Source organism: Anas acuta, chromosome 3 (genome assembly GCF_963932015.1).
Source record: "Anas acuta chromosome 3, bAnaAcu1.1, whole genome shotgun sequence".
Taxonomy (NCBI): domain Eukaryota; kingdom Metazoa; phylum Chordata; class Aves; order Anseriformes; family Anatidae; genus Anas; species Anas acuta.
In genome coordinates this window covers 101,308,619-101,327,269 of record NC_088981.1, presented here as the reverse complement: position 1 = coordinate 101,327,269, position 18,651 = coordinate 101,308,619, and the positions used below count along the sequence as shown (strand labels likewise).

The window sequence follows — 18,651 nt, the reverse complement described above, 5'->3', positions numbered from 1 at the left end:
AAACTTACACCTTACAGGTGAACATGAGCGGATGAAGAGCATGAACTTCTAGGCTTGTAACTGTTTACAATCTGAGCTGGAGATGAGATAACGCATGCCGCACCCTTAGGAAGTGGTTGGTGTCGGTACGCAGTAACTACAAAGGTCACCATCATACTGTGCTTAATGCCTTTCAGAGGTTTCACCTCTCAGCAGTTAGCCAGAAGAGTTGCCTGCTCTATTCCACCTGCAGCCTACACGTGGCATGAAGGCTCTGACCCCAGCAGCAGCCTCAGGAGCAAGCTGGAGCCCAGCAGGCTCCTGACCCGCTTACCCCAGTGGCTAAGCTGCTTGGTGTCGCCCTGATCCATCAGGAGCCCTCCCATACCTCCCCAGGCAGTCCTGCACGCATGCCTGCCTGCACAGATGGCGAGTCTGGCCTGAGGATCAACCCAGGTCAGACCTCAGGATGCTGTGAGTGCAAACACCTCGTAGGAGATGGCACAAGCATCCTGCAGCAGTGACCGTGGCCATCCTACCACTCCCAGCTTTCCTGCTGCTGTGAGTGAAGCCTAGTGAACATTCCCACTACATCTTTGCTAGAAAGCTACAAATACAGAACAATCACTGACGTAAACATGACCTACTAATTTACAGCAGAGAGAAACATCACCTGCAAACTTCAAGATCTGAGATGTCAACATACAGCAGAAATACAAAGAGCATAAGGAATAAAAAAAATGAAGAGGTTTATTAAAAGAAAGGTTGCATTTTTTGCGTGTATGCATGTTTGTTTTCTCCTCTCTCCAAAAACTGAATATGGATTGGCTCTTGACAAATCACACACGTCTTAAACATATCCTCAATGTGTATTTTGGTCTGCACTTTTCCCCACAAAGTTAAGAAAGGACAACACACAAAGGTAAAAGTAATGCATTATTAATCTGAAAAAAGTATGTGTAGATGTTTTCTCCTCTAGGTTCCAAACACATGGCAATAAATACATTGTATGTGAAGGAAGATGATGACATAACATTAATCAAGCTACCATGAAGGAAGAAACAGAAGACAAGAAAAAGTATTCAACAGGTACCAGTGAGCAAAAGAGACCAGCATAAACAGACCATATATACACAAAACAAATACAAATGAGAAATAAGGAAATAAAGCTGAACTATATCAGTTTGTGTCCTGTCACACAACATGCTCCATTCTGGGAACAGTCCTTATACAAAACAGCTACAAAAATCCTTGAAGCTTCTGGGTCTCTAATGAATCATTACTGCAAGAAAAAACTAACAAAAGGAGGAAGCAAGTTAAAATAGCTATTTTAACAAAAAGGAATTAACATTATGAGAAGCACAATATCTGAAGTATATTATAATACAATTAAGAAAAAGGTGGGGTTGTAGTCCCATTCCCTCCATCATGCACTTTCTGCAGTATTATGAAGTAATCTGGGGCTAAACACTGAAATTAAATTCCTGCTCTTCTTCCATATTTAAAATATCCAAAGAGGAAGTAATAGTTTGATTTGAGATAAGGTAAAAGTAAAACAGCAGTATAACATAAGTTATTTTCTAAGGAACTGAGCCAGCAAAATCCAGTTTCCTAGGCATGTGTGTCAAGGTGATGGGAAGAGTTCAGGCTGCAGCCTCTCCTTCTGCAGGGATCTCTCCATCTGCCCAGGCTGCCTACTGTCAGACAACTGGTGGCTTCACTGGAGATACGCTTCTACCTGTCTTGCAAATGTAACTGGAATTAGTAAAAAGGTTTAAAAAGTTATTAAGAGCTACAGTGAAAGACAGACATTCACAGAGGGAGTTATACGTAATCTCTGTTTTCTTAGAAAGCCAGGCTAATATATTGCAGTCAATGCATAAAAGCTTGGTCTTGAATTTTCATTGCTCTTACTGAAGATGTAAGCCTAGCCACCCAAATCACAGGGCATTGCTCCGATTCTGTCTGGATGCATGAATTTCTCAACATCAGTGTAGAGAAATTAAGAGAAAATTCCTTCTTTAAGTAGCAGTAGAAAAAAAAAAAAAAAAAAAAAAGATTTAAATAACATTTATTTTCCTCCCAAGAGGACATGAACATTACTTAAGACATCAGGCCCATATTTCTTAAGGCAATTGTGATGTGAACACCTTCATAGCAGTGTAATCAAGTTCAGAGTGCTGTATTGAATTTGTTTCATCAGTTCCTAGAAACTATACACAAACAAGCTCAAAGGTGTGTTGGCTCAGGTACAGTTCAGTTTCCTGCCCTGGCAGCTACACTGGGGTAGCTATGAAGGAGGCTATGACATCTCCACTCACCACCCTGCTGAGGCAGCCACTCTCCTCACAACCCTGTCTGTCACCCCAACAAAAGGGGACATTTGGGCAAGGAGAGGTACTCTGCACAGCCTCGCTGACCTCGCCACAACTGCCACCCCACCGGACCAGGGGGCTGTCATGGTTTGCACGTACCAACAACAGCCACAGGAGGAGACTGCTCCCAGCCTGCACTGGTCAGCAAAACTAAAGCTTTGTGATCAGCATATCCAAATCTAGAGGGGACGTACCTCAAGGGCAAAGTGCTGCGCAAGAGAAAGGCACCAGAGATCAGGATAAGCAGTGCTTTGGGAAAGCTAGCAGGGGTGGGACAGTGTTCAGTTGCCATTGACAGCTCTGCCAGATCAGCCCCCTTCCAGACACTGTTTAGAGAAATTCAAGGGGAAAAGTTTATATATATACACACACTCCAGAAACTGGATCATCAGCAGAATTTCTCAAGTGAAATTCAAAAGCAAATGCAAGGACTCCAAACCCAGGTGCTCAGCAGCAAAGCTGTGATCAGTGCAAACAAAACTGAGCACTTGTGTACAGCAAAAGAGAACTCATGCCTGAGTATACAGAGTCAGAATCTTATTTTCCAGACAACCTGAAAGGCCCATCTTCACCCCCAAGTATTTTGGATGATCCCTTGGATATTACATGTATGCGGTGGGAAAAGGTAGTATGAGGTAAGCTTTAGTCCACCTCTTCCACCTTGAATTGTTTCCATTCAGCATGAACAGGACGTAGCTTCATTAAACTCACATATTGGTACTTGGAAGATAACATAGCCAAGTCTTGCAACGTAATAAGCTGCTGCCCACTTGCTATTCTTTGAAACATTGGAAGTGATCCTACAGAAAAGAAATACCATTGTCTTGGCAAGACTAGAACCATCTGATTAAGACTTGCTTTCTCACAGTAAATAGGAAGTACCAGGCATTGTTTCACTTTCTCTGTTCCTCATTTTCTTCATTTTTTTTGAGGAAGTCCACTTGCAGTGCCACCCCAAAATATCACCATCAGCACACAATCAAGCTATTTGAAAACCAACTTTTAAGAGCAGTCAGCTCGAGTATCCACTGACTGCACATGCAGAAGAACTGTAAGCATTTCTGATACGATGCGAAGCATGTAGATCATAAAACAGAAAATCATTCCCACTAGAAGCAAAAAAAAAAAAAAGAAAATCATTCCCACAGAGAAGCAAGAGTATTTCCAACAGCTCTGCACAGGCATCAGAACTAGGAGAAAATACATATCTTTATGATCTTATTGTCTCATATCCTTCAAAAGGAAAATGAAAGATGAACGTTATAAGCTCCTTTCCTCAGGGGCAAATAGGAAAGGATCTTGTCTTCTTTTTAGAAGAGCTGACCACAGCCTAAACTGTGCATAGCAAAATTACCAAACCAAACTGAGTGGTGAGTTGCTTCGTAACAGTTTTGCATTTCCTTTTTGTACCTCAAGATATAAGAAAAGACATGCAGTTAAAGGCAAATCTCGTAATCAAACCACAGACTACATACAGCTGCCTATCAATACAACTCCACAGGAAACATGACAAGAAACTAACACGTTCTGACTCCCCTGCTACACCAGCTCTCTGGGGCAGAAAGGGTCTACACACACAGACCAAGCTACAGGATGACTGGAGTTGTTATTTTACCCTGAATCAGCACAGGAAGGGCAAACAACAGTTTTCTGCCAGCCTATGAGAGCATTCTTGTAAATACAGCAGATACACTGAAGCCATTCATACCCTCAGTATGGCACTGCAGCCAAAACTCATGGTTAAGTCAGCAGTCTTGTCCTTTGGCTTAACTGAAAGGAAAGTTGTCAGAAGTTATTTGAAAAATAAAATTTAAAAATATACAAAATGTAACAAAGACATGGAATGTATTTCTTGAAAAAAAGTGTTAAAAACAAAAACAGTTAAACAGACACCTCTTCCTCTCCCCTTGCCCCCCTCCCCCCAGTTATCACTTTAAAATGCCAAAATATGTGAAGTCCAGACTGTAATGAAGACTACTCAAAACTAGACTACGCTTCAAGGGCAAAAGTCTACAATAGCTTGTACACAATAAACACATGATTTGCTCTAGCAGTTCCTAGAATAGGAATCGAGGTGATTCAGAAAGGACAAAAATCAGCTCTATTCTACCTAAAGGACATCTCAATCAAAGAAGTTAAATCAGATTGAAACATCGTACTCTTATTTCAAGCACAGATGGTTTCTTCCCATCATGACCAATACTCCAATTGCACAAGAGGATAATGAGACATGATGGCCAGGGAAAGGAGGAGTGAAATAACAGAACTTCATCCCAAGGGGAAAAAAAATAATATCTTATTCAAGTACCTCCTAAGCAAAAGGAATTTTTCCCCTCCCTACCCTTTTCATTTAATCTTGCTTCTGTTCTGTATGTAACAAACTTCAAGTCAGTCCAGTTTGACTGACTGCCTAACATTATCACGAGATGGTCATCCAAATTCTCCTATGCTGTAAAGATCCTTCGAGGTACGAACAAAGCACTTTCTTTAAACGCAAAAATCTGCCCTGAGAATCCCCACACTCCCTCCTTCTCCCCACCACACCCTTCACTAGAAGTCAGATCCACAAAGAAAATACACAAAGGCAAAGAAAAGGGCAGCAACCACAAGTTTTATCACCAGACAACTGGAACTGATGTAATTTCCAGTAGCACTGGACAAGAACATTGCAACTTCAGCTGCAGCCACTTCTGGGTCAGCACTGATAAACTAATGTGCAATGAAGCAATCCCATTTCACAACATAAACAGTTGTTTGGCTACACCACGAACAATACAAACAAACGGATCTATTTATAAATCACCCTTATTGTAGAACACAGAATAATTTGTTCTAGGGGAGGAATGAGAGCATTTCCAAGAACACGGGGGGAAAACGCAAGCAGCTTGCATCTTCTCCCACCAGCCTGCCCTCCCTGTTCCACTTCTTTAGAAGATATAAAAAGAAAGTGATACAGGGCCTGATATTTCACGAAAATAATGCTGGCTTCAAGGGACACTGGGAACTGGCTGAAGGGACAGCACCCTTATCATGCATATTGTTTCTCCTGACACCTCAAAAATACGCATTTATATCAACAGCATCTCTTAATCGCAGTGAACGAAGGAAAAGCCAGAGAAGACACCTCCAACTCCTACTTCTTCACCCCGGAGACCCAAACACCACAATTTCCCCCCAAATGGCACACTTCATCTCCTGAGAACATAGGCTGTGGATGTCAATCCACGTGCCTCTTTGCTTGGCTGGTTTTGGGGTGTGTTTGTTTTTTTTTTAAACCCTCTCCCAGAGCGGCTGTCGCGTCCCAAGGGCACGGGCTGCCCCACGGAGGTTTAGCTCATTTCTGTAAATCGCAGCACAGAAAATAGGCAAGTGCAAGGAACTCCCTTCGTTACCTGGAAGCCGCACCGCTGCCGGCAGCCCTCCCTCTGTCGCAGCCCGCGATTTATCGCGACTACCCAGCGGGCGGCTGCCGCCTCCGGATCGCAGCGCTCGTCCCGCAGCCAGCCCCCGGCGACACCGGGGCACCCGGGCAGGGCCGCGACACCGCGTCCCCGTCGCCCCCTCGGAGGAGGCCTCGGAGGAGGATCGAGCAGATCCCTTTATATAAAGGGATCTGAGGGACGTGGGGAGAGCGGGGACCCCACACGCCGACCCCACACACCCACGCGGGGCACCCCGCAGCACCCCCAGCCTCGCCCTTACCGCGCCGCTCCAGCCTCGGCCGGGAAGGGTGGCGAGGTGCGCGGCGCTATCCCGTGGAGCCGCGGCCGGGCACCGCCACCAGAGCCGCCACCACCTCCTCCACCGCCGCCACCCCAGGCATGGTCTCCCCCTCGGTGCGTGAGGCGAGCGCCGCTCCCGGGCTTTTCTCCGGCGTGAGGTGGAGCGGGGTGGGGCGGGGGCGGGCGCCATTTGCTGCCGCCCGCCCGCTTTGAAGCGGCCGCCCCGCTGCGGCGACCCCTGGCGGCCCCGGCAGGCGCCTCCGGGCCCGGAGGCCGCGGGGATACCGGGGGTTTCCCCGCTTGGCAGCCGGGAGAGAGTTCCCGGAGGTGTTGGGAGCCGTGCCGGGCCGTGCCGGGCCGCTGTCCTTCCCTCATGCCCTTCCCTCATGGCCCCTTTGGTCGCGGCTCAGATTGTCCCAGCTCGCGTCAAGGAGAGATGTACAAACCTTCTCGGGGTTTACAAAGGAAAGGTTTCAGCCTTGCTTGCGAGGAAAGGAAGGAAACCATGATGGTCACGGCTGGTTGGCAAGCTGCTGTTTTTGCAAGCATTATTTACCAGACTAAATAAATAAATAAATGAACAGCTGCTTTCCTGTTGTTCGTTTATGCACTTAGCACGGCTTTCTTCTGTAAAGCATGGAGGCACAAAGGAGAAGCACTGAGCTGAAGAGATGGTCTGCAGGTGTCTGGCTGACTTAGTGCCACACAGACTTTACCCTCCCCTGAGCGAGGGGTGAGGGCAGCAGCACGGCACCCCTGGGGTTAGGGATTGGGGTGGGGAACAGCATCTGGCTGTGGCTCTACGCCCAGGCACCTGCCCAACACTAGAATGTGGAGAAAAAAGGCAAAAGCAAGATGGAAAAAATGCTAAACTTCCAACACACACACAATAAATTGCTGCTGAAAGTGCCTTTTGGGGTTGCCTGGTACAACAGTTCATAGCACAACCCAAAGACAGGGAGATGAGCCTGAGAAGCCTCTTGTCTTTACTCCTCCAACCTGACAAGGTTTTCTCTCTTATTTACCATGAGAGAAGACAATCTGTTTCTCCCAGGATATTTATGGACAGTTGTGGCTTTTGTAATGGCTGTCGTCTGAACAGCACAATGTATTTTAATTCTCTTCCCCCAACACAGCACAGTCCACTCAGGCACATAACGAATGCTTTTCATTACGAGGAGAATCACCACCATTGTTCTCCACTGCGGCCTAGACGCTGCCATTGGCGCTGCGCAAGCAGACCCCAGTGCTAAATACAGGCTTCATCCTGAATTACAGCTCTCGTGTGAATGCAGTCATACATTCAGCTATTGTGGCTCTGGGTTGTATTTTTTTTTCTTTTTAAGAAAGAAATTATAGACAAACTTAAGAAAACAGAAACATTTATTGCAATGTGCAACATAGTCATATAAAATACTTAGCACAAGTTATGTGGCAGTATAATTCAAAAATTCATATCAGCATTCAAATACATTAAGCTTCTTTCACATTGAAAAGGTGGGCATTGTAAAATGCATCTTAAACGACAGTTTTATTCATTACTCAAGATATATTCACTTCTTTACTGAATCAATTCATTCTCCCAAATTTTCATCTCTAAGAATTTTAAAAATATAAACAGCTCCATAACGCTAGTAAACAATAATGTAAGTTACTGCCTGATCCATCATTTTTAGCATGTGCTCAGCTGCAGTACTATGGGATTACACATGAAAATACAATCAAGCATATCTGTGTTTACAGGACTTAACTTTAAATCCTGACTCTTCAGGGTCACACTGTGCATGTAATCTTTTAGTCTGGGAGTAGCCCTATTGAATTCAGTATTACTCCTCTAGTCCTGTGCTGAAAGTTAGGCCCAAGTACAGAATAAAAGCCTCAAATCAATTTTTAGTCCAACATGAACTATGTTTACAGATTAAAATATGTACATATGGGTTAATCAAGCTGCAGCCATTTTTTTTTTATTTTTATTTTCACACAAAAACAAATTTTGCATATTAAAATACCAATAGCTATCTATTAAGTTCAATGTGTTGTCAAATTGTTTTAGTCAAATTCTTCATTTGCAATGTACACAACTGGCATTTTCTTTGGAAAACAGTATCATACAGAGCAAAAACATTTCCTTAATTACACATGGTAGCAAGAGACAATGTAAAATCCTTAAAATTTTAAGAAATAAGAAATAGGAGCCTTATGATAAAAGTCATCTTCAATGTCTTAACATTTAAACTATTCACTGCATTTTCACGTTTTCAGCTCCTTTCTGTTTATCTTGCAGCTTCCTCCTCAGGCACAGAGGATCTCTTGCAGCACAACAATAGCCATTTACAGAGAAAAATGCACAGGGAAGAATGGCAGGATTTCTGGCTCTGAATGGGAGTTTGTGCGCCTCACATCTGTGTGCTGCGATACAGCTGGCATTTTCTGCAGAAGCAGCAAGCTGGTAGATTTAGTGCTACATTGATGCACTAAATCTTTCCTTGGGCTGGAACTGAGCCAGCAGCAAAGGAAAATACTTCTTTTCTATCATGCAGCGTTAGTGCTGAGGAAGATGCTAGACTTAACGTTTGAGCAATGGGAACACAGAGGAAGTCAACCACCACAGTTACACAAATTTGCGCTGCCTGTAGTTGCTACTCAGGCAAAACTCCAACTGAGGTCAGCGAAACAGCTGCCAAAAGACTGTGGGGTTAATGTGTGTGGGCCACATTTAAAATGTCACTTAGTATTAATTCAAGAAAAAAAATACTGAAACGTATTGGAAGTGTCGTGATTATTTTGTGAAATGCAAAAAAGACAAAAGAACACCATTGAGATAGTAAATTTACAGTCAGGACAGTAAAAATAGAAACTGAAGAAATAATAAACTGAAATATTTTCATTGCATTTTCAGAGATTGCACCATTTTCTACTCAGAAGTAGCAGCTCCTATTTTAAGTGCTTTCCCTTTCAACTTTGAAGGTGTATTAGGTGAATACAAAACATTTATCTTGAAAAAACACTTTAAAAATACCAACACAATCAGGAAAAGAAAAGAAAGTGTAATTTTCTCTACACTGTACATTAAATGTGTGCTGAACTGCAAATATTTAAACATGTGAGTCTAGGTATCAAGTTCAGCAGACAGTAAGAATGAGTAGTGCCAGCTCACTTCTCTTTTGTGCAATGTTCATTCCTGTGCCCTTCATACAGAACTCTAGAGGGGTGGGACAAGATACATTTGAAAAACTGTAATTATAATGCTATAAAATCGTCAGAAGACCAAGAAATCAGGCAGCATATTTAATTATTGCCTGTGTAGGTTTTTAAAACTATTTTCTATTTTATGTTGGTGCTGCCATCTCTTCAAATCACAGATAGCTATCAGAAAGCCCAGTTAGGTTCACTTAATATCTGTGTGTTGGCAATCAAGCCAACAGTGAAAACCAAGTAACCTTTAAAAGAAAGGTACATGATATATGTTGCTTGCAACACCATGCCTTAAAAAAATAAAAAGCATGAGAGTAACAGTGCCAGTATTCAAGAGAAGATACATCTGAAGTATCTTACATATTATTCATTCATTTCAGAGGAGGTCTTCAACAGAACTGTATGTATGAGGCTGATAAAGAATAATAAATCAATATTTGCAGATAAAGGGAAAATGGAGGAAGTTATGAATAAAATGCAAACATTCTTTCCCCTGTAAATATTTGTTAGAAGTAAGGTCATTGCCAATGTGAAATAAAAAGTTGCTCGTTATCGAGTGAAATTCACTTTCAAGTTTTAGGAAAAATGTAATAATCTCTCGTGACTAAATAAAAATGTTTTCAGAGAAAATTACATCTCCCAACATTTTTGCAAAAAACATATGTGTATATGGAGGAGAGGGAGAAAAACAACAGATGCTTTTACAGTTCAGTCTTTAAGCATGAAAACTGTCATTTTTTTAATCTTGATTTCCTTCTAAATATATTGTTTATTATAGAAAATGGTAACTAGATTCTGACCTTCTATTACTTCTGAAAAAGGGCTGCTTCCAAAGGCCTACCAGTTAGCCCTCTTGTGAGGTAGTGAGGAACTGCAACAACCTGTCCATAACGACCTACGCAGAAAACATTTCCAGATAGGGGTTTCCACTTGCCAGTCATTATAGCTGTTTATAATGAACTGCAGATTTTTATACGTTTTTGTACGTTTTAATTGTGGTTTGTTTTCCTGCCAGCACACCTTATCTATTATCTTAACACTGTTTCCTGTGTGTCAGTATCTTAACAGTTTGCCCTTAAGTCCTTCATACAACGGAACAGTAAGTAGATTTCAGAGATCTATTTATATGAAAACACTGTAGGTAGTTGATAATGTTCAACCCAACAATAGATAAGAACAAAATCTACATCCTAAAAACATTTAACACTTTCAAATATAGGATTGCACTGAACATCAGTCTGTATAATATACCATATTGTACTTAATAACATTATATACATATACACATATACACATGTACACACATATTTTCATTACAGAATGCACCTGTAACAACTCAGTGTATTGAGTTACCAGTCCAGTTTCATGTCTGCTTTACTCCACACATATTTTCCTCCTCGTTTTAGGAACATCTTTTCATCAAATCCACTGAATTTTATAGCTGCTTCTACACCAACATCCAGGATAGAGTTGGAAGGCTCCTTCCGTCCATTTCTACAGTTTAGAAAACGCATCTGTAAAATCAATAGGTAAGATGTTAGAAAGTTAATTTGTACAAGCTTAATGTTTCTACGGAATTAAACAACTTGCATTGCAATCCCTCAAAAACCAATGAGAATGTATTAACAGCTCTTAGATGGCTCGGAGGCTCATGGTTAGATGCACTGACACATCTTAGTGGGAACAAAGCCATACCAAACACCCTGAAGATTAAATGCTTGTTCTTCAGTTACGTGTAAAATAAGTAGGCTCTATGAAACTTAACTTTCAGGACAAGTTTTATATTTTAAATTACAGGAAAGCAGCAATGACACATCTATACTTTAAGATTCACAAGATTATGCATGCAACCTGATGGCAACTCCTCCTTAGGACAGTCTTATATTCAGTACTCAATATGTTTGTGGGAAGAAATGACATGTATTCCTTGTACTACATGGTAAACATGTAAATTAAATTGGTTATAACTGTAGTACACATGGGCATGTGTCAGCATGCAAATATCAAGTATCAAACAAAGACTTACGTATTCATCCAAAATGAGGTATGAATCCCTCATCTGTAATATATCAAAATAAGAACAAATTAATATACAAATGAAAATTCCACTCTTGAGAAAGTCAAGGACAAGACAAACAATTACTCTTTCAAAGCCTGATCCAAATCTTTGAACCAGGTAGTGTCTTCCTACTTATTTCAGTGAGCCTGGATCAAATTTACAAGAATAAGTGACAGGATTACTAGCATGTCTCAACACAGAAACTAAACAGCAATTATTTGAATATGACGTCTTAAACATCAAATTTAAATGTGGGTGCCCAACTAGATAAAGGTGTTCTAAATAACGTCCAAGTTTGCTCTTAATTTCAACGCCAGCAGTAATTTCATTATTTTGCATACTGGAATGATTAAGTTATTTGCCAAACAAATGACATGACTATTTTAGTGAGGGTATTTATTTATCGACCCAGCAGACAAATGTGTATTAGTAGTAATCTCCCAAATCAAAAAGCTCTCAGATTTGCACCAGGAAATAGACCAAGAGCAGAAATAAGACATATTTGCTCAGCTAACTGGGCATCTCCTACTTTCTCCCCCTACCACCCCAAGAAAAAATATTCTCTGAGTTAGTGGAGTTTGTTGTTGTGCAAGGCAAGAAATCTGTTTGATCAATTTGGTGTCTATCTTCTACACAGAATTGATGGAAATGAGAAGCACAGAATCTTCTACTACATGAAAAGAGAACCAAACTTATTGAAGGATGTCTACTTTTTCTTTGTAGGACTTCTTAAATGGAAAATACATTTTAAAAAGCAGAAAGTTCTAGGTTATGTCTGAACAGCTTCTCCTTCCTCAGTTCTCTCTTACTTTTACCTTCTATGACTAATCAGGTAATCTGGAACTTTTTGCAGCTGAGTGTCACAACTTCACCAGGAAGACTGGAGAAGTATCCCATGACAGCCTAGTCTTTAAGTTCAGACACCTCCTTACTGCTCAAGTTATTCACTGAGGCTAAGGTCAGCAGAGATGTCTTTCCTCTGAAAGGAAAGCCACAAGGGTATTATGTACTAAGACAACCCAAACTGTTCGCTTGAGCTCTCTATACATGAGGAAGTAAGCTATGTATGAAGAGTCTTAATCTTTGGAGAGGAAAATGAAAGAGATCGGAGACTCAAGGCATTCCCTAAGTTGGCTAAACTTACTATTGATTCAGTTCATAAACCTTTGGAACAGTGAATTTTTAACTTTCCTCCTGCCTTGTATAGGGTCTGTAGACATCTAAAAGGTTCTGGAATCCACCCTTGGGCACTGAAGTCTTTTACTGCAGCTAATTTAACCTAGATGGCAGCTCAGCAAGCTGAATGCTGAGCAATGCAGTAGTGCAAGGAGTTTCCTTGTGAATAAGGAGTCTGAAAATGCAATCCAAAGGAATTCAGATAGACAATGTTATAAATGCAGCTTTATTGTGGAAAGAATTACTAGTAAGATGTGTCAGGCAAAAATACCAGTTCTTATTCCTCAATACCCAGTATAGCATTGAATGGGATGATCTCTTTACTTCATGTGGGTCAATGACACTGCATAACGTCATGATGAAACTCTATTAGGAAAATGTGCACACGGTACAAAGTGTGTTTACATTGTCATTCAACCTTATCAGACTCACGTGCCATGGTGGGGAAGATTCCAGAGGTTTTAGATATTGCTTAGAGTTCACAACTCAGTTGTGGAAAATAAAGTTTCTACTGTTTTTGTGCTGATACTTTCTACATCCACCTAACTCAGAGGGCCACAAGACACTGTGACAGAATTTTCATTGGCTTCCACAGGACTGGGATCAAAGAATTTTTACTCTTCTATTATTAACATCGTGCTCAATAAAAAATCTTAAAGGAAATAAAAAATCTTGGCTTCCACTGTAACAAAATCAGATGCTACATTGTATTGTACCTCTTCTAACCCAATACTAATAGGAAAAGTGTTAATTTCCATGAAATCTTTCTAGGTAACCACAAAATAAAGTTATGACAGGACAGTCTCAATTTTACCTTCTGATTAGATTCTGGTACCAAACAGGAGATATCTCTGTGGCGATCCAGAAATTGCTCAAATTCTTCATCACTGATAACAAATTTCTCTGCTTCTCTCAGGGCATCATCACCACTGTTCTCCCCTTCAATGAGCAGGCACTGGAACACCTGAGGGCAAAGAGTACTTTGGTAAGATTCTAGGACTTTACTTGCCTTGAGAATAACAGACTGACATCATTACAAATACCATCAGTATCAATGTCTTTCATTTTTCTGTAACTGCAGCCACACTGATAGAAACTGTGATTAAGTGAATCTTATGCAAAGGATACAGCACAGGTTTATTTTTAGCAAATTACCATCTCATAGTTCTAAATGTAATTACACAGTCATGGCTTCTAACCAGATTTCCACAGAAATCTTAACAGCTTTGCTCTTAATAAGGGCACTGATAATCAAAGCCCAAACAAACTTCTGATTGAACCTAAATTAGTATGGCTATATTATAAATGTCATAAGTACTATGTGCCTTGCAGACTATCAAGTCAATCTGTATCCTTTATGACTTTAACTTGATTGAGTGCTGTAAATTCAGCTATCTTCAGATAATTGCAGAAAATATAGAACTCCCCAGAAATGAAACAGTTTGTCTACTGAATGGCTTCCTTCTACATGACAAGTCATACAGATGAGAGACTTTGAAGAAAAAGGTGCCTTAGCCATCAACACACTCTGAAACCCCAGGGGAAAAAAAAATGTAGGACAGAAGCTTGATAAAATATTAAAATGTATACCATATTTTCTTTACAGTCCTTTAGTAGGACCACAATTTCACTTATTACGTTTTTCTTTGTTTGTTTGTTTTCCTGGAAAATGATGTGTGTACACCTGTTTCTCTGAAGCAAATAGGGAGAAACTGAGTGTAAATGTCATAGCAGAAGATATTCTTGACATATCGGGCCCCATTTAAATGCAGAAAGAGTGATAACCCATTTCAACACCATGCAATACTGAGAAAAAGTCCACTAACACCACCCCAAGCTGGAGCTGGAGATCTGCCTGAGGTTATAAGAGGTGCAGAGAACTCCAGAAATTCACTTCTTCCTTATCTTTCTCTGAACACAAAACCTACACTACACACCACTTTCTTACCTTCCAGCGCACAGGGTTGAGAGCTGTGATCTGCTCATTCATATCTTCCTCAACATTAAATCTGTTGATCACAGAATTTATTTTGAAAGCAACAGCATACTCTCGGCACCACTGTCTCAGTTTATGCAGATTTTCCACATGGTTCTTCTTTCCTTGACCACGCCCGATTAAAACATTGACCTCCTCATTAAAACTATCACATGAAATTGCCAGAATGTCCAAATATTTACCTGAAAACAAGTTTTAAAAATGGATTAATAGTCAGTTCTTTAGCTGAAAGTTGTCAGGAGTCTGCCCATTTTCACTTCCTTGTAATCTGTCACCAAGTGCCACCCAAGTACAGTTCTGTCGAATCATCACATGAACCACAAAAGCCACAGCAGTGGCATCTTCAAAATGCATGCCCTCTCCTTTCCAGCCCTATGGTGGTGTTCTGAGCTATTATTTTATTACAGTATTATACCAGAGAGGCAATATAACAGACTGAATCTGTTCATATCATGTAATTAACAATATTTCACGGGTAGTTACTCTAGGTTTGCAGGTACTGTCAATGAACTACAAACAAACCATCTCCTGCTTGCACTGACAGCAAGACTCCCATCTTTCCATGAGGCTGCCCCAACAAGGCTCCCACACCACACCAGCACTCCTGTGCATTGATTTTCTCTTACCGTACTTCTTGAACCACCGCTCTCTAATCAGGCTGCCGTTGCTAACGATGCTGACACTCGGCAGCTTCAGCTCCTCCTTGCAGAACTGGACCAGCTGGCCTACAAATTCACCTCTGTCCTGAAGAAACGGTTCTCCTCCTGAGAAATTGATTTTCTCCATTCCTAAAAAAGGACCAAACAAAGTTGCTGTGAGCCTGACTGCCTGTTGAGTGCTCCCTTCCAACACGGTGCCTGATATTAAGAGGGACCCTGAGCATGACAGTTACAGGGATAACTTCTTGGGCACCACTTGGTTCTGATTACGGTGACTGCGCATCCCTCCCCAGCTGTCCCAGTTGTCCCCCAAAGGCTCACCCGCCTCCTTGAGCATCTCCAGCCCCCGCTTGGCCTCCTCCAGGGGCAGCACGAAGGAGGTCTTGGCGGTGTGGAAGCAGAAGCCGCACTTATAGTTGCACTGCCGGGTGAAGTGGTAATTGACGCTGGTGGGCGTCGGGGCCGCCTCGTCCCGCTGCTCCCGCTGCCGGTGGGGGGCCGGTGGGGCTGAGGGGCTGGGGACCGGTCCCCGTCGCCAGCCTGGAAGGGATAGGGGCAGGGGCAGGTGCAGGGACAGAGGCGCCAGGCTCCAGCACAGGGCGCCCAGCCGTCCTCGCAGCGCCGCCAGCACCGCCCGTGACAGCGCCAGCGGCAGGTGGAGCAGCGCGCCCAGATGCATGGCTCGGCTCGGCTCGGCTCGGCTCGGCTGGGGTAGGTTCAGCACGGCTCAGCTCGGCTCGATCAGGCTCGGTTCGACCCGGTTTGCCTCGGCTCGCAACCTGCAGCGAGGAGCCCGGAGCTCCTCTCTTAAAAGCCCCATCCTGTCCCGCCCCGCAGTGCCGTGCCGTACCGTGCCGTGTCTCGGGGAAGCGCTGGGTTTCGCTTTCCTTTCCCACTGAACGGAAACTTGGCACCGAGCCACTTCTCGTGCTCTCTTGCTTTGCTTCTCCCAGCCCATGAACCCTCTGCCCAGAGCCGCTTCACCGAAACCACCTCCTGCCCTGGTGTGGCAGCTGCCCCTCCGTTGGAGGTTGGGGCACTTCCAGCACCCAAGGACCCCAAGATGTGAGTGGTCTCAGTAGCACTGTGCACTTCAGCGGGTCAGGATGTGAGGCTTGGGAAGCAGGGTGAAAGCTGTGCTTGCCAAACTGTGTCGCGTCCTTCTCAGCCCAGGGCTGTGAGCTCTGGGAGGCTTAAAGAGGTTTGCAGTGCAGAGCAGTCAAGGTTAGGGAGCCCAATGACTTCTGCAGAGTTGTGAAAAGAAAATACTGGAATGTAACTTAATTCTTGGTCTCCTATACTGCCTAAAGCACCTCCAGGAAAGCTACTACACCATGTTGAATATAGGGTTGGCTTTAATAGCAGAAAACATGGCAGCTGCCTGGGGTAGCACAGTCTAGGGGCAAATAAGTGCCCCAAATTAATAGGATCAGGAGAGAGCAGGGCCAAGCAGCTAATTCCCACCTTCTTTGAGTCCTTGGTGGTACAACAGCTAATTACCAAAAGAGGAGCAACCTACATCACATCACCTGTATGTAACAGCATCCTACAGCACAGCCCCTACACAACACTCCCTGTGTCTCCCTCAGTCAGGCTGTCCTCGTTTTTGCATCACCAGTTTAGTGTCACCAGTTCTGCCAAGGTACACTTGAATCCCACTTGATTCACACTTGAATCCCAGCATTTACCAGCTGCATGATGGGTCTAGCAAACTTAAATTAGAGCTTCAATCCCCTGTCCATTTACCAGCCAGAACAAGTAACATAGCACAACAGTCTTGTATTTATGTTGACTTCTTTTTTTTTTTCCTCTTGAGAAAAAGGTTGAAGAACTAGCTTAATCTTGTTTCCCATTTCTAATGGGAAACAATGCCTACTTGTGAATAAAAATTTTTCCTGTATGTTAATGAGTACTGTTACACACTATCCATAATTTTTCATCACCTTTCCTTTGCTTTCCTAGAGCTAATCTACAAGCCCATTAATGTCCAGACCATAACATGGCTTCAGGTTTTCCCCTTCAGCCAGTATTCAGTTTCTGTATCAGCTTGAACCAACCCATGACACTAAGGGAGGCTTCTTGCTGCATCTAGCCTCAGTAACACCACCTCACAAATGGATGGTTGCAGCATGATGGGAAACATCTCAACTCCTGAGACTTTCCAAAATTGTCTCAGAGTTTATCAGTAGAGATTAATTCCATGAGTTACCCACAGGAGGAATGATCTATGTGCCCTCCAGGGTCCTTCAGGACCCTTTCCTTTGTGTAAGGCACAAGCTTAAGGATGAAAGCAGGCTTTTCTGGTACCTTCTGGTCCCCTATCACTTATATATCCATTCTGCTTCATGTTAGGAACTTTCTCCCATTTTGTATCTTCTCTGTCCCCAATTCAAATTCCTCGCTCATTTCTAACTTTTGTTCATGTCATGTTGGGCCAATGCAGCTATAGGGAGTATAACTTTCTCCCTCCTTTGAGTTGAAAATCTTACTGAGAATACTTCTGGTAGGTATAAGATCTCAAAGACAAGACTTCCAGTTGTGCATCTCAGAAAATATTCTGTGTGTTGTGTCTGTGTGTATACATGTATTTGTGTATCTGTACATTACGCCACCAAATTCATGTTCTCTGTGTTTAGCTTCACATAGAGATCTCATTGCAGGTGGAAAATTATCACTGGTCTCAGAAACTTCCTTGGCCTTCTGCACATTTGAATATGGACTTGGCCTTCTGCACAGAATATTAACTGGATAGCCATGAAGCTGGCAGAGTGACTTAGACCTACCGCAGACTTTCTCCTGGGTTTGTTGCCTACTGCCTTAGCTGGATAGACAATTAAACTTATAACCTTCAAGATATTTAATTTCCAAAATCAGTTAAAAACCTTGCTGATTACCAGTTTGGCTCAACCCAAGACTTACACCTGATACAAAATGACTCCAAGAGTATGTCAGAGTATTGCTCATTGAACCAGTACACTTACATGTGGCCGTCTTTGAACGGTGTGTTTTTTTGAAAGAGAGGATCTCTGTTTCAAGGAACACTCAAACATACTTAAGACTTCCTGTTCTTCATAATTTTCTCTATGCTTTCTTAATCAATGGCAATTATAAAAGCTCTCTCTATTTTTGCCTCAGCTGAGTATGTTTTCAGATTACACTCTCTGCACTACCTGTAAAGCCCATGTGTAATTGTGACTGCAAACTAAGCCCAGACCTGGACATGCCTCCTGGGGGGCATGGGAAATTGCAATCCCAGTACTGTAATGTTTCAGTTCATTGAATTTGCATCAAAAATATGTTTTCAACATACATATAATTTTGCAGAAATGATCGAATACTGGTATTAGTGGCTTTTCCATCTGGATAAACATGAATAATGCAACAGTAGTCCCCACTTGCTAGAAAAGAACATTTTAAAATAATATTCTATTATTTATCTTTTTTTATTTGTTTGTTTATTTTTTATTTAATCAAACACAGTGATTTCTTT

The 18,651-nt window shown here is 42.3% G+C and overlaps 2 protein-coding genes across 3 annotated transcripts in view; both read right to left on the bottom strand.

Annotated features, from left to right (window-relative positions):
* The window catches only part of RNF144A (ring finger protein 144A), a 61,707-nt gene extending 55,434 nt beyond the window's left edge, over positions 1–6,273 (bottom strand). For both annotated transcript variants that reach the window (XM_068678534.1, XM_068678536.1), the window contains exon 1: positions 6,057–6,273. The gene's annotated coding sequence lies outside the window, so the exon portion shown is untranslated. The remainder of the gene's footprint in view (positions 1–6,056) is intronic.
* Positions 6,274–7,441: 1,168 nt separating this feature from the next.
* Positions 7,442–15,995, bottom strand: RSAD2 (radical S-adenosyl methionine domain containing 2). The gene is made up of 6 exons (XM_068678532.1): positions 15,483–15,995; positions 15,129–15,290; positions 14,455–14,684; positions 13,321–13,470; positions 11,298–11,330; positions 7,442–10,785 (listed from the first exon to the last, which is right to left on the bottom strand). The coding sequence occupies exons 1-6, from the start codon at positions 15,838–15,840 to the stop codon at positions 10,621–10,623; spliced, it is 1,098 nt and encodes a 365-aa protein (XP_068534633.1). The 5' UTR covers positions 15,841–15,995; the 3' UTR covers positions 7,442–10,620.
* Between the last annotated feature and the right edge of the window lie 2,656 nt (positions 15,996–18,651).